At 47.2% G+C, this 15,697-nt stretch overlaps 1 protein-coding gene across 1 annotated transcript; it reads right to left on the bottom strand.

Moving 5' to 3' along the window:
* Positions 1 to 13,380: 13,380 nt before the first annotated feature.
* On the bottom strand, positions 13,381 to 15,484 carry LOC149862708 (olfactory receptor 5B21-like). Its single transcript, XM_090054068.1, is given in 2 exon segments — positions 13,381 to 14,343; positions 15,389 to 15,484. Coding segments are annotated over 2 exon segments (1,059 nt in total).
* Positions 15,485 to 15,697: the final 213 nt, after the last annotated feature.

The raw sequence follows: 15,697 nt of genomic DNA, 5'->3' as shown, positions 1-15,697 counted from the left end.
TTTCTCAGGAATCCCATGCCTTCTGTACCAGCTCTAATACCCCTCTCTCAGTTTGCTGGGCCTGACAACCCACTTTTCTTTCACTGGGCCTCTGGGAGACCATCAGCTCAACAGTGTACTAAGTCCCTCTGTAGTGTGTCTTCAGTCACCTCCTTTTCTCCCCTTCAGCTACTCCCATGCCTCACAGCTTTGAATCCAGTCCACAACATAAACCAAAACATGTAGTTTTCAATACCTATCTTTTCGGAAGCCCCTTACAGTGGCTCCTTCCCAGCAGGGCTACCAGACTGCCTTATCTCCTTGGTCTGTGAGCTCCTGTTCCCCCAGACTATACCGTGTCCTATTTTTGCCAAAGCAAGAAGAAGACTAAGGCTGTAGTCTCTAGGTGCATCTTATATGTACTTCAGATCTTCCCTTTTCTGCCCCTCTGGCCTGATGCACTCATAACCTCGATCAGCAGCTTACAATTAGACTGATTAGTAGGCTTGCCCATGCTCTTCACTGAAGCACTGTCTCTCAATCAAGTACTTGGGGTTTGTCTCCTGGCAGCTGGTCCATTTGACCCTTCAGCAACTGCAGTTTCCTCAGTTCTGCTTCCCACTGCCCACTTGGGTAATATCTCTCACTGCTTTGTGGAGGCAGATTGCCACTTCTCCCGGAATACTGGGACTGTCAGTGGTCCCTCCACTGTCTCAAATCTAGATTACATGCCCTGTGGGGTCCTCTTTGAAGTACTGTCTCTCTCTCCAGGTCTCCCCTTCTTAGTAATGGAGTACAAACCCTGTTAAACGGTCATTATCTAGGCTCCACTCAGGTGCTTCTTTCGACATGGTGCCACTGCCCCTTGCATATGCTGAAGTGGATGTAGGGTGGTCTAGTGGGGAAGTTTTTGCCTCATTGGGAACAAGACTCCAAACTAGAAGTCAAGTCCCACTCCGTTCCAGGGTGGAGTCCATCTTACTGAGATTCACACTGTCCTTCTTGCTGTCTTCCTCTTGGACCCATGTGTCTATCTTTCTTTGGTTGCCCAGGCGGTTGGCTGCAGATGGAGCATTGGTGAAGGCCTTGCATGATGCTTGGCTTGTAGTTCATAGGTTCATAGATTTTAGGATCAAAAGGGACCTCAACAGATCATCAAGTCTGACTTCCTGCCTAGGTAGGAAAGAGTGCTGGGCTCAGATGACCCCAGCCAGATGCCTATCCAGCCTTCTTTTAAAGACCTGCAACATAGGGGAGAGCACCACCTCCCTTGGAAGCCCATTCTAAATTTTGGCCACCCTTATCATGAAGAAGTTTTTCCTGTTATCTAGCCTAAATCTGCTCTCTGTCAGTTTGTGATCATTGTTCTTGTTACCCCAAGAGGTGCCCTAGTGAACAGAGCATCTCTGATTCCTTGCTGCATTCCCATACTGAATTTGTAGGCGGCCACAAGATCACTTCTCGGCCTTCTCTTGTGGAGGCTGAAAAGGTCCATGTCCCTCAGTCTCTCCACATAGGGCTTGTCCTGTAAGCCCCTAACCATGTGAGTGGCCCTCCTATGCACCCTCTCAAGTCTAGCAATATCGTTTGAAGTACGCCACCCAAAACAGTACTCCAACTGCCATCTGACCAGTGCCACAGAGAGGGGAAGTATCACCTCTTTGGTTCTGTTTGTCATGTATCTGCTGATGCCTGATAAAGTGTGGTTAGCTTTGCTGATGATTTTGTCATACTGATGACTCATTTTCATCTTGGAGTCCACTATGACTCTGAGATCCCTTTCTGCTTCTGTGCTGCTGAGAGGGTCACTTCCCAGCCAGTAGGTGTGCTGGATATTTTTGTGCCCTAGGTGCAGGACTCTGCATTTGTCCCTGTTGTACTGCATCCTATTGTGTACTGCCCACTTTTCTTATTTGTCCAGGTCTGCCTGCAATCATTCCTTACCTTCTGGAGTATGCACTTCACCGCACAATTTAGTATCATCTGCAGACTTGGACAGAGTACACCTCACACCCACATCCAAGTCACTGCTGAAGATATTGAAGAGTACAGATTCAAGGACTGAATTCTGTGGGACCCCACTATCCATATCCTTCCAGGCCGATACCAACCCATCTACTACCACTCTCTGAGTGAGATCACTAAGCCAGTTTGCCACCCACCGGACCACATAAACATCTATGTCACAGCCTCTTAATTTATTTATCAGAATGGTATGAGATACCATATTGAAGGCCTTGCTAAAATCCAAGAAAATGACATCCATCTCTACTCCTATGTCTAAGTGTTTTCTGACCCTGTCATAAAATGAAACCAGATAGGTTAGGCATGATCTACCTGCTATGAATCCATGCTGGTTGCCCTACTGCATTATTTTTCCTGCTGGACTCCCACAAATATGATCCTTAATAATCTTTTCAAAGACCTTTCCAAGGATGGAGGCGAGACTGACTGGCCTATAATTACTCAGATCCTCCTTTCTCCCCTTCTTGAAAATAGGGACTGTGGCAGGCCAGTAGGGGGCACTCCTGCGTTAAGCCACCCATCTCACTGCGCCCCACCACCTTCCAGGCTCCGAGTGCCTCCCTAGGGGTGCCTTGCATCCGGCTGACCCCCTTCCTGGAGCACACTCGCTAGCCGGGGGGTAACGTAAGCTGCCACCACCCTGAGAAGGGACGGTCTTGGCCCTGTGTTCTCGGGGAAACACAGGCCTCATAGTCCTACGGGTACTCGACCCAGTACAGGCACTTGGGTCACTTCCCCAAGTCGGGGGCCAAAAAGGAAAGTCTCCCTTAGTCCGCAGACCTAAAGGGCCTCTTAGGCATAATTTAGACCCACCCCTCAATAACTCTCCTACACTGGTCACAAAGGAGAACTTTATTGATTACAGCGGGTAGGGTGAAAATAGGGTACAAGATAGGGCAATATCATAGAAATCCCATAGAGCAAAACAGTCTGGCTGAGGTAGCCTTTTGATCATGCATCTGAGTTACTGCCAGCTATATATCTAATCAGATCTCTCGTAGTTTACTCACAAGCATCATCCAGAGGCTGTTGGAGATCCCCTCTGGAGGCAGGCCGTTCCTTGCTCATGAGTTATGGGGGAGAGAGCCAGTTTCAGATGGTAAACTCCTCTCTAAGTCTGATTCCTCCCGCATGGCTGCTGCCCCCTCCTTCTGGACAGTCTTAACTTATATAGCCCCTGTGACCTCATTCACCTGGTCCAATGGAGGCCAGCACCTGTTGGCTGTCGGCCAACCAATTTGAAATACATCACTAGTTGCTGGGGAGACTATAGCCCACCAGGTAGAAGCCCCTCACCCAGCTAGCTGATACCAGTCAGGTAGGCAGAGGGAGCAGGTTTCCCCCCTCCCTCAGGAATGAAGCCAGTTCAGGTTACCTAAAGATGTAGGGTAAAGGTGTATCTCCTCTGCTGGGCCCATCCTAATCAGATTGTCACAGGGCAGAGATTTTGGGGAGAAACAAAGGTGGCTTCTTGCCACAGGGACCATTTTGGGCCTTTTCCAGTCCTCTGGGACTTGGCCTAAGTGCCACGAGTACTCAAACAGCCATGCGAGTGGTTCTGCTATGACACCGCCCAATTCCTTCAATACTCTTAGGTGCAACTCATCCGAGCCTGCTGACTTAAACACATCCAGTCCATCCAAGTGAATCTGCACCAAGTCAACGTTGACAGTTGGTGTGCTGGTGTCCCTCTGATGCCCATCTAAGAACCCATTAGGAAACTTATCTTGAGCCCTGTTCAAGAACACTGAGGCAAAAAACTCATTGAATAGCTCAGCCTTGTCCCCTCTGTCTGTCACTAATTAATCCTTCTTGTTCAGTAGGGGTCCTATGCTGCCTTGCACCTTCCTTTTACTCCCTACATACCTAAAAAAAAGACTTTTGTTGTCTTTAATTTGTGTTGTCAGCTTCAGCTCTGTCGTTGCTTTGGCCTTTCTAACTGCTTGCCTGCAAGTATGGGCCAAGTAGGTATGCTTGTCCTTGGTAGCTTACCCCTGCTTCCACCACATATATGGCTTCTTTTTTGCCCTTAGGCTCCCCTGGATTTCCCTGTTTAGCCAAGGAATTTTTTTGGCTCCTTTTCCCTCATACTGGGATAGTCTCCCTCTGTGCCCAAAGGATCACTTCCTTTGGGAATTACCACCCTTCCTGGACGCCCATCTCACCAATACTCTTCTCCTGCAGTGCATCATTGACTAGACTCCTAAGCACACTGAAGTTAGCCTTCCTGAAGTCAAGCACTTCCACCCTACTAGTTATCTTACCCACCCTACACTGTATGGTGAATTCAGTTGACTGGTAGTCACTGTCCCCAAGGTGACCATGAATCTGTAGCTCCCCTACCAGGTCATCCCCTGTAGCTGACACCAAGTTCAGTAAGGCATTCCTCTTAGTGGGACCGTATGTGCTGTGTTAGGTGGAGGTCCTGTATGCAGGTTAAGACCCTATGTGAACGGTTGTATTTGGCTGACCGCTCTTCCCAGCAGATGTCAGGGTAGTTTAGGTCCCCCATGACATCCACTTCCCTCAACTGTACAGCCTCTGAAAGCTGCCTCAAGAATTCCAAGTCTAGCTTTTTCTCTTGGTGTGGGGGTCTGTAGCAGACCCCCACCACCAAGTCCCTTTCGCCCCGATCTCCTTGTATCCTAGCCTACAATATCTCAACTTTCTTCTCCTTTGATCCCATTTTTAGGGTAAATGTATAATGCTCCTATACATAGAGAGCCACCCCACTCCCTTTCCTCCCTACTCTGTCCCTTCTTTACAACCTATAGCCCTCAGTGTGTACTGCCCAGTCATGGGTAGGGTCCCACCAGATTTCCGTTAGCCTCACTAAATCAAAATTATTATCTGCAAACAGTTAAAAAGTGGTGTGACACTTAAAAAGTGCTGTGTTAGGAAGTCACATTGATGTGCTTTCAGGTCACCTCTGCATGAAGGAGTCCTAGAGCCGGGTCTCCAGCTTCTTGGTAAAGTGATATAGCCACCCAGCTCTTGGGGGTAAAGCATGGGACAGCTCTCCTCTTCTAGCTATCATCTACTAAACCTGTGTTTTTGACTGCCTATATTTTTGGACTTTCAACACTCTTAGACATCCACAAGGGGTGTATACACATATCTGTGTATGTGCCTGGCCAGTGCATAGCCTGTTGCATGTGTTCAGTCTATATTTACAGGAAGCAATTCTTCTACTCTGTTCAGTGTTGGTGAGGGCTCATAGCCTCATCTGGAGTACTGTATCTAGTTTTGGGCCCCACGCTCCTAGAAAGATGTGACCAGATTGGAAAGAGTCTATCTGAGAATATCAGAAATGATTAGAGGCCTGATAAATATGCCTTATGAGGACAGGCAAAAGAGTTAGGGTTATTTAGTCTGACGAAGAGATCTGTGCTTTAGTACCCTCAAAGAGAATATTTTTTCCTTAATAATCAACCTAAACTTCGATTGCTGCAATTTGAGACCATTTCTCCTTGTTCTGTCATCTGCCACCACTGAGAACAGTCCAGCTCCAACCTCTTTGGTACTACCCTTCAGGTAATCGAGGGCCGCTATCAAATCCCCTCCCCCACCCCCAGCCTTCTCTTCTGCAGACTAAATAAGCCCAGTACCCTCAGCCTCTTCTCAGAAATCATGTGGTCCAGTGCCCTAACCATTTTGGTTCCCCTCAACTGTACTCCCTCCAATTTTCTAAATCCTTTCTGTGATGGGGAGCCCAAAACTAGACACAGTACTCCTTTGCAACAACCTTGTTGGCTCATATTCAGCTTATCGTCCGCTGTAACTCCCAGGTCCTTTTCTGCAGAGCTGCTGCCCAGCCATTCGGCCCAGCCTGTACCAATGCATGGGAGTGTTCATCCTAAGTGCAGGACTTTTCACTTGTCCTTATTGAACCTCATAAGATTTCCTTTGGTTCAGTCCTCCAATTTTTATATGTCACTCTGAATCCTTGCCTTACCCTCCAGTGTATCTACTACTCCCACCACCTTGATGCCATCTGCAAACTTGCTGAGGGTACACTCTATGCCATCTTCCAGGTTGTTGATGGAGACATTGAACAAAACTGGCCCCAGGACCAACCCTTGGGGCACTTTACTTGATAGTACCTGCCAACTAGACATTGAGCCATTGATTACTATCCTTTGAGCCTGATGATTCAGCCAGTTTTCTGTCCACCTTACAGTCCACTCATCCAACCCATATTTCCTTAGCTTGCTTGCAAGAAAGCTGTAGGAGACTGTATCAAAAGCCTTGCTAAAGTCATCCTCCTTTTTATACATTAGGATCTATTCATAAGCTATTCAGTTTTCTAACACCATTGACCAAACACAAGGCAGTCCATTCATAAATCACCATCTGCCTCTGTTAAAGGCTGTTACATACCACAAGTTACTTTTTCCTTATTGACCTGTAGCCTTGAACCTGGGGCCCTGATCTGGTTGTGCACCACCTGGTGTGCCACCTTTTCAACAGAGCTTGAGGCTGGACACATGGGGCCAGAACCCTCTATCTGGGCCTAGCCACATACCCACTCTCTGCCAATGGAGTGGCCAGCCTAGGTCAGCTGACCCTTCACCCTTTCCAATATAAACCCCTGATTCAGAAGAGGAAGTGTCTGGGCAACAAGTTTCAACATTGTATTTAGACTTGTGTTATTTCTAGCTTCCTGACAGACTCAGGATACCTGACCTGGCTGGCTTCCTGTCCTCATGATCTGCCTGACCCTCTCGATCTCTGCCTCAGTTCCTCAGGTGGATCTCCCAGTTCCTGGCTTCCCTATGCTTGGACTCAGTGCGCTCTCTTCAGATTTGGCCTCCTACAACCTGGTATGACAGTCCCCTTGTTACCATCCCTTTATTTTACATATATCTCCCACAGCTCACCCTATACCCCAGAAGCTGCTCCCCCACTCCAGTCAGACCAGAGATCATCCATAATGCACCTGGGGTTGTGCCATCCATATTCTCCTTTTACATCAGGGGTCATTCATATCTCTACCTGTCACCCCAATACAGGATCAAGGAGGATTTGATAATGATCTTCAAATACTTGAGGGGTAGTTGTAAAACAGGAGAGACTGTTCCCTGTGCTGCAGGGTACAGGCCAAGAAGTAATGGGTTTAAATTACAACAAGAGAAATTTAGGTTGGATATATGGAAGAACTTTCTCACCATATGGATGCTTAAGCATTGGAACAGATTCCCCAGAGGGTTGGAAAACTTCATCTTGGCATAAATTTAAGAGTAGGTTAGCAAATATTTACCTGGGAAGAATTAGACTCATCCTGCCTTGACCAAGGGGCTCGATTGGATGACCTCTTGAGGTCCCTAGTCTGAGGTCCCTAGTTCTCTGATATAGCCAGATAGCTAGTACTTTTACTCAACTAGTATTAACATGCAACTAAATTTACAGTAGGAAGGCAAGAGAGAAAGTTACTTCCAAGAGAACAGGTGGACAATTGCTTCCTTATAAAGTAGGGTGCTTTAAAAACTATTCAAAAACTGACAAATTAGTTTATGAAGAGGGAAAAAGCCTCCTTAATTTTTTTTATCTTTGCAGATTTCAACACTACAAGTAGCTCTTTGCAGTGTAGTAGGTGCTGGCTACCCCATATGTCAGGGTTTTTTTGATACACTGCAAGGATTTCTTTCCCTTTGGAATTCCTTAGTAACCCACATCCCAATAGATCATTCATGGGGCTTCTTCATGAACCAGATTCCCCTTTCCCCTGCCCTGATGGCCACAGAAATATGGCCACAGCTAGGCCTGGGGAATTTGACTGGCATGTGCTGATGCTCCTGCTGGTACCATAGTTGGAAACTTCATAGATTTCTGGCTGCAGGGTCTTGCTCTTCCACTTGGGGTTACACTGATTACCAAATGTGGGTTCAAAAAGAATTTTTTTCCCTAGGTCAGGCTCCAAGGATTCTAATTATGGTCATTTCAAGGAATTTGGGGGTAAATGGTTAACAGCAAATCAAATGAATTGCACTGGACTTAATGGGTGTCTATACACGTGCTTCAGGGTGGTTGTGGTGGGTGCATTAATTAGAGTGGCTCTGAGTCCTGCTCTGATTAAAGTGCCCACAGCATCATGTGTATTCAGCATCTTGCATTTCAAAGTAGTGGCAGGGGCATTTTAACTAAAGCTCATTTGACAATCGTTAGTTGAAGTACCCCTGCTGCCATTTTGAAATGTGAGGACGCTGAATACACATGATGCAGAGGCTGCTGAAGTATGCTAATTAGCACATGATTACTCAAGTCAGCTCTGATGGGTGCTAATTAGCATGCATTGGAGCAGAAATCCGTCATGTGTTTAGGTACCCAATAGTCCAGGAAGTCCTTTCCAGATCAATGTTCTTACTCTTTCATTCTCCAAAAAAAGAAGAAGAAGAAAAAACCCATTAATGACTATTTTATTAATCTTTCAAATAAAAATTGGCAAGTTGTTCTGCAAAAGCAAGAAAACTTGCTAATCCTAATAATGTTTAAATTTTAGAAAAGATTAGATTTTTGCAGAAATGAAGCTCTTTCCTTAGTAATAAGGAAAAATTGGGTCGCCAACTGGCTGGAGGGCTGCACCCAGAGAGTGGTGGTGGATGGGTCATTTTTGACCTGGAGGGATGTGGGCAGTGGGGTCCCCCATGGCTCGGTCCTCGGGCCCGCACTGTTCAACATCTTCATCAGTGACTTGGACGAGGGGGTAAAAAGCACCCTGTTCAAATTTGCTGATGACACTAAGATATGGGGGGATGTGGGCACGCTAGAAGGGAGGAATAGGCTGCAATTGGACCTAGACAGGTTACAGGGGTGGGCGGATGAGAATAGGATGGGATTCAACACCAACAAGTGCAAAGTGATGCACCTGGGGAAGAACAACCAGCACTGTACCTACAGACTGGAGAACTCCATTCTTGTCAGTACAGAGGCAGAAAAGGATCTTGGAGTCATCATTGACTCCAAGATGAACATGGGCCGGCAGTGTGGGGATGCAGTCAGGAAGGCCAACCGTACCTTGTCATGCATCCACAGATGCATCTCAACCAGGTCCAAGGAGGGGATCCTTCCCCTCTATGTGGCACTGATTAGGCCACAGCTGGAGTACTGCGTCCAGTTCTGGGCACCGCACTTCAGGAGGGATGTGGACTGTGGCGGGCCAGTAGGGGGCGCTCCTGCGTTGAGCCGCCCACCTCCCTGCGCCCAACCACCTCCCAGACTCCGAATGCCTCCCTAGGGGCGCCTTATGCTTGGCCGACCCCTCTCCCGGAGCACACTCGCTAGTCTGGGGGTAACGTGCCGCCACCACCCCGAGAAGGGACTGCCTCGGCCCTGTGTCCTCGGGGAAACACAGGCCTAATAGTCCGACGGGTACTCGACCCAGTACAGGCACTTGGGGCACTTCCCCAAGTCAAGGGGGCAAAAAGTAAAGTCTCCCTTAGTCCTAAGGGGTCTCTTAGGCATAATTTAGACCCACCCCTCAATAAGTCTCCCACACCAGTCAAAAAGGAGAACTTTATTGATGAGAGGGGGTAGGGTAAACTAGGGTACAGGGTTGAGCAATTTCTTAGAAATCCTAAAGAGCAAACAGTGTGTCTGAGGTAGCCTTTTGATTACGCATCTGTGTTACTGCCAGCTAAATATCTAATCCGATTGAGTAGCTTACTCACAAGCACCTTCCAGAGTTCTCCAGTTTCCCCTCTGGAGTCTTGGGGTGAGAGAGAGAGCTAGTTTCAGATGGCAAGGCTCCTCTGTCTCCCCTGCTTTGCTGCTGCTTCATCATGGCCGAAGAGAGAAGAGCGAGCCTCCTCCCCCTCCCAACTTATATAGCCCCTGTGACCTCATTCACCTGGTCCAGTGGAGGTCAGCCCCAGTTGGCTGTCAGCCAACCAATTCGAAATGCATCACCTGTTACCAGGCAGATTCCAGCTCCCCAGGTAGAAACCCCACACCCAGGTAATTGATGCAAGTCAGGTAGGCAGAGGGAGCAGGTTTCCCCCCTCCCTCAGGAATGCAGCCAGCTCAAGACACCAGCCAGGGTGTGGTCCCCTCCGTGCTGGCCCACCCTAATCAAATGGTTGCTGCTCAGAGATTTTAGTCACAGTGTCACAGGGCAGAGATTTTGGGGAGAAACAAGGTGGCTTTCTGCCACATGGACAACATGAAGAGGGTCCAGAGGAGGGCTACTCGCATGGTCAGGGGGCAGCAGAGCAGGCCTTCTGAGGAGAGGCTATGGGACCTGAACCTGTTCAGCCTCCACAAGAGAAGGCTGAGGGGGGATCTAGTGGCCTGTTACAAACTAGTCAGGGGGGACCAGCAGGCATTGCGGGAGTCACTGTTCCCCCGAGCACTGCCAGGAGTGACCAGGAATAACAGTCACAAGCTGGCAGAGGGTAGATTTAGGCTTAGATATCAGGAGCCGCTACTTCACTGTGAGAGCGGCTAGGATCTGTCACCAATTTCCAAGAGAAGTGGTGCTGGCTTCTACCCTGGGGATCTTTAAGAGGAGGCTAGATGTACACCTTGCTGTGGTTGTTTGACCCCAGTACTCTTTCCTGCCATGGCAGGGGGTCGGACTAGATGATCTGCTCAGGTCCCTTCCGACCCTAGAAACTATGAAACTATTGCACAAGTAGCTTGCAAGGTATTTTTACTAGAGAGGGCCATGTCGTGAACCCAGTTTTGTATATGGAATACTGAAGCACAGAAATGTGATGCAGTTTGCCCAGAGTCATCCAAGAGATCAGTGGCTGAGCCAGCAAAGAGCTCTAGTTTCTCAGTAGAGTCTAGTGCTCTCTCTGCTATACGTGTGTGTGTGTGTGTGTGTGTGTGTGTGTGTGTGTCTGTCTGTCTGTCCGTCCAGGCAGGGGATACTGGGTGGAGGGTGGATATAAACAGGTATGTTTCAAGTTTCCAGGTATGTACAGAGTCCATCAATTAATTTAATCAAAGTACATTTCAGGAAACATAATCTAATATTATAAAAGCCTAAATCTATTGGTCTCTCTGTCTGTAATGCTTTATTTGTGCTCTAATTGACTGACAAACAGCCAATCAGAGCATGAAGAAGTGTTCTGACACAAGCCATCCCACCGCCATGAGGGTGGGGACACAGGGGATGGAGTGGGGGTGGCGAGGCCAGCTGTGTTGGCCTCAGCTCCAACCCTGCTCCCTGTAGGTAATGCAGGGTGACGGGGAGTGGGCCAAGGCCCAACATGGTGGGGGAGTGGGCCCAAGCTGGGGAAAAATAGGCCTGCCGCAGCGGGGGCTGTGGAGGGTGGCAGGGACAGTGGGCCCAGCCCGATATGGCCGGGGCAGCAGCTGGGGGAGGAAAGGACTGGGCAACCTCCCTCCATTGGGCCTGAGCCCACTCCTCCCATCCCCAAGAAGTCCCGATGTGGGCAGGCCGTGGCATCGGTGGTGTCAGTAGAGCCAGGGGAGTACTGTGCCCAAGCCTGACCTGAGGGTAAAGCCGGCCCACTGCTCATTACAGTGGGGGGCGGGGGGACAGTGGGCCCATCCCGGCCCAACACAGCAGCTGTGGGGGGAGGGGAAGAGTGAGCCTCCTCCCTCACCCCTGCTTCCCCATGTTGCCCCTGAGCCTGCTTCTCCTGTACCTCCATCGCCGCCGGGTCAGCCCGGGGCTTCTGCTTCCCCTTACCCAGCCACCATGGGGGCTCGGCTTTTCCCCACCTTCGGGCCTGGTCCTCCCCTGCATTGGGCCTGGGCCCACTCCTCCCTTCTTCCCACCTCTGCAGCCGGGAGGGTGTGTGGGCCTGGACTTGAAACAGCAGTAGGGAAGGAGAAGTGGGCCTGAGGCTCCATCTCCAACTGCTGCCCCCACCCCCATCATTCTTGATGGGCAATTGGCTAGTTCTAATATTATAAAAGCCTAAATCTCTCTGTCTGTCTGTCCATAGTGCTTTATTCACACTCTGATTGGCTATCTTAGCAGCTAATAGAAGTGCACTACTTAGACAGGGACAGACAGCAGAGCACTGCCATGACAGTGGGGACTGAGGGGCTGGAGGGGAGTGGGATGAAACAGAGTGCTCCAGGCATGGGGAAGCACCACCATGATTTTGAAGCTGTGCCGAGGACTGTACAGAGGGTGGAGGTGCTGGCCTCAGCTCCTCCACCCCCCTCCTTGCAAGAAGCAGAACAGCGACAGCATGTGATTTTAGGTGGCAGCGCACCATTCCAGCCCCCTTCTCCCCTACCCCCCACCATCATTCTTGACAGTCAATTCACTAGTGATTTATAATGATTTAACAACCACACAGACACAAACACTTTGATAGACCCACCACATTTCCATTCAGAATCAACCAAGTGTTTAACTGTTACTTTATTTTTTTATTACCCCTTTCGACATTACGTAGGCCTTGGGGAATGATCTTTCCTTGACCCCTAACAGATGCAATATGTACCATGTCTGAGTTTTAGAAATGGGGGCTTTATGCCAGTGGGAAGCTTCCCAGCTTCACTGTGAGACCGAGATGTCTACTGGTACTCCTGGAAGAGACCTGGGATACTTGTGCATGGAAAGAACAACTTAATTAAGGTTGGTGTCTCTGTGAGCTCTCTACAGTTGGTTTTTTGAAATAGGATTTGCAAAGGGATTTATAGTACTCAAACATTCAATGTTGATGGAATCTGGGGGTCCAACTTTGTGATGCCCCCTTGTAAATACCAGTCAAGGTGAACAAGACACCCTGATAAACAGGTATGTTTCAAGTTTCCAGGTATGTACAGAGTCCATCAATTAATTTAATCAAAGTACATTACCCTGATAAACAGATCATTATAAATCCTCAATCAAATGTGGATGAACTAATGAAATTGTTTCTTTTGTGTAATATATTGGGCAGACATTATGAACTTTGTGGCATCACCTGCCTTTATCTGTTATACCTCACTGCAGTGCTTAAATGCATATTGTTAAAATGCTTTGCTTTGCACCAAAATTTTCTTTCAAGAAAAAAAGGCTTTTTGTGAGCACTGAGATGTTCAAAATAAACTGCCATGAGATTTAAAATGCCTGTTTTCTTAAAACATTTCTGAGACATTTTATACTCAAGCTGTTGAATAGTCATGTTTAAAATCATCATTGTGCAAATGTGTTTAGTAGACGCTTCCTGAAATAGAGACAGAAAAAAGATACTGGTGTCCAAGTACAAGTCAATCACAGAACAGACTGCACACGTATCGAGCATCTCCGTTGATTGCAAAGGAAAAGGAACTCATTTTATGAAGATGTCTCATCCATTCATGTCATGTAGGACTAGCCACACTAACCAGGATAAACTGGGTGGGTTTGCACTGTAATGAACTCAGATTTACTCCATGTGATGGTAACAGGAGCAAATTAATTTTCTGCTATTCTTTTCTGAGAAGCTAGGCTTTTCTAAGAATTTTCCTAAAGGCTTTTTCCACTTCTCTGTTTCTCAGGCTGTATATGAGCGGGTTGACCATGGGAGTTAAGGCAGTGTAGAAAACAGACAGCATTTTGTTCAGAGCTCTTAATGTAGCAGTGTCTGGTAACATATAGACCATCATTAGGGTCCCATAAAAAATGGTCACCACGATAAGGTGAGAGGAACAAGTGGAAAATGCCTTTTCCCTCCCAGAGACAGATTGTATTCGCAGGATGGTGCTTATGATGCAAGCATAGGATATCAGGATAAAGAAAAAGCCAAGAACGGTGAACACACAGGAAAGGACAAAGGTCACGAGTTCCATTACACTTGTGTCACTGCAGGACAGTTTGATCAATGGGGTGAAATCACAGAAGAAATGGTCAATCTCATTCGGGCCACAGAAAGTGAATTGGGACAACAAAGAAGTTGTTACTGTGCTAGCCAGAAAGCCACTAACCCAGGACCCAGAGGCCAGCTGAAGGCAGAACTTCCCATTCATCTGACTTGCATAGTGCAGTGGCTTACATATTGCAAAGTACCTATCGTAAGACATCACAGCAAGGAGAAAACACTCTACAGCTGCCAGAGAGCTGAACACATTAAATTGTGCAATGCAGCCATGAACAGAAATAGTCCTGTCCCCAGTCAGGAGGCTGGCCAGCATCTTGGGCAGGATGGTGGAGGTGTAGCAAGTCTCCAAACAGGACAAGTTCCCCAGGAAGAAGTACATAGGGGTGTGCAGGTGTGGATCAGCCACAACCAACACAAGAATGAGGATGTTCCCAGTCACAGTCACCACATAAATCACTAGAAACAGCAAGAAGAGAAAAATCTGCAGATGAGGGAGACCCCCAAATCCCAGGAGGATGAATGTTGTGACTGACGTTTGGTTCCCCCATTTTGTGCTGGCCAGGAGGGGATCCTAGGGAAAGAAAACAAATTTTCCATTAGGCTGAGGATTGGAAAATTGGAAGGAGCCATGCCCAATATTATGTAAACTTAGCTTGTCCATGCCAACACTTTTCCCCTTTCTTGTAAGCTTCTGACTCTGATGCTCCTAGAGCATCTCCATTTGTATCTCCATAATAAATATGGTCTGGCTTTACTGAAAATTATTAGTAGCTATATTAAACTGAAAACTCAAAGCCACATTTCTGTCACCTTATAAAATAATCTCAGGCAAGACATTCATTAGCATCTAATGACAAAGAGAGAGAGAGAGAGAGATATGTTTCTGCACCTTTGCCACTTGCAGGCAAGTTTGGATTATTTTAGTTTCATCTCAGTATGAATTTAGATTTTGCCTTTTTTTCCCTCTTGTTCCTCCTCATATTTAGATGTCTATCTTTATAATGATACTTCTTCATATACTGTAGTGCATGTAACTCTTTGCTCATCACGTCAAAACAAGATTAAACAGGGGATTCAGAGGAGAGAAGCATAATGACCCTTGCAGATGTTTCTTTTTTTAACAATTTATGAAGAGGCAGACAGATACTTGGACAGATCTCTGGCAGTATCCGTTTTCTAGGTTGTCTTTTCCATTAAAGAGTGCCCAGAGTAGGGTCTTCCAGGATTTTTTTTTAGCTTCACAGGCATGGACTGAATTATTTTTCTCCTTTTCTACCCTACTTACTCTAATGTGTTTCTGCATGTGGACTTCACTCCAAGTGAGCATTGAAGAAGCTGTGGGTGGAATATACCATTCTAACTAACATGTACCTGACCTCTGGCTAGAATTGACCAAAATAAACCTGAAGTGCTCTACCTCAACTCCCCTCTTTTGCCTGTGGTAATAAAGGTCTTTGATGTCTGATAATCCAGTTAGTAAATTGTTTTAGCCTGTACTTAACCCTACCACAAAAGTAGCTCAGGAACCTTAAAGGTAATGATGCTTATGTTTTACATAATGCACAGGCTTCCATGTTTTCCTGACTCAAAATCTCCAAATCTATTAATTGCCTTACCTTTGAGAAGGGCGCATTCCCAGGTGGAAAGTATGTTGTGATCTCTTCACTGTTTGTACCAGCACTAGAACATGGTTTCTGTAACCCATGTTCCATCTTCTCCTGCAGACACCTCAAGCTTTTCAAGAACAACACCTAAATATGCTTAAATCCAATGCTTAGTTTCCTACCTAGAGACACTCCTATCACCTGCCGTACAGTATTGTTTCTTTTCTGAATTCATTATATATGCTTTGTCTGGAGACAGCAACTTCTTTTCAAGTATCTGCTTATTGCTCAAGATGATGATAATCTCTGGGATGTTGCTTT

This window comes from Crocodylus siamensis, chromosome 6 (genome assembly GCF_052110815.1).
Source record: "Crocodylus siamensis isolate JL-2025a chromosome 6, ASM5211081v1, whole genome shotgun sequence".
Lineage (NCBI taxonomy): Eukaryota > Metazoa > Chordata > Crocodylia > Crocodylidae > Crocodylus > Crocodylus siamensis.
Note: the sequence above shows the minus strand (reverse complement) of the source record. Positions and strands in the feature narration are given on the sequence as shown.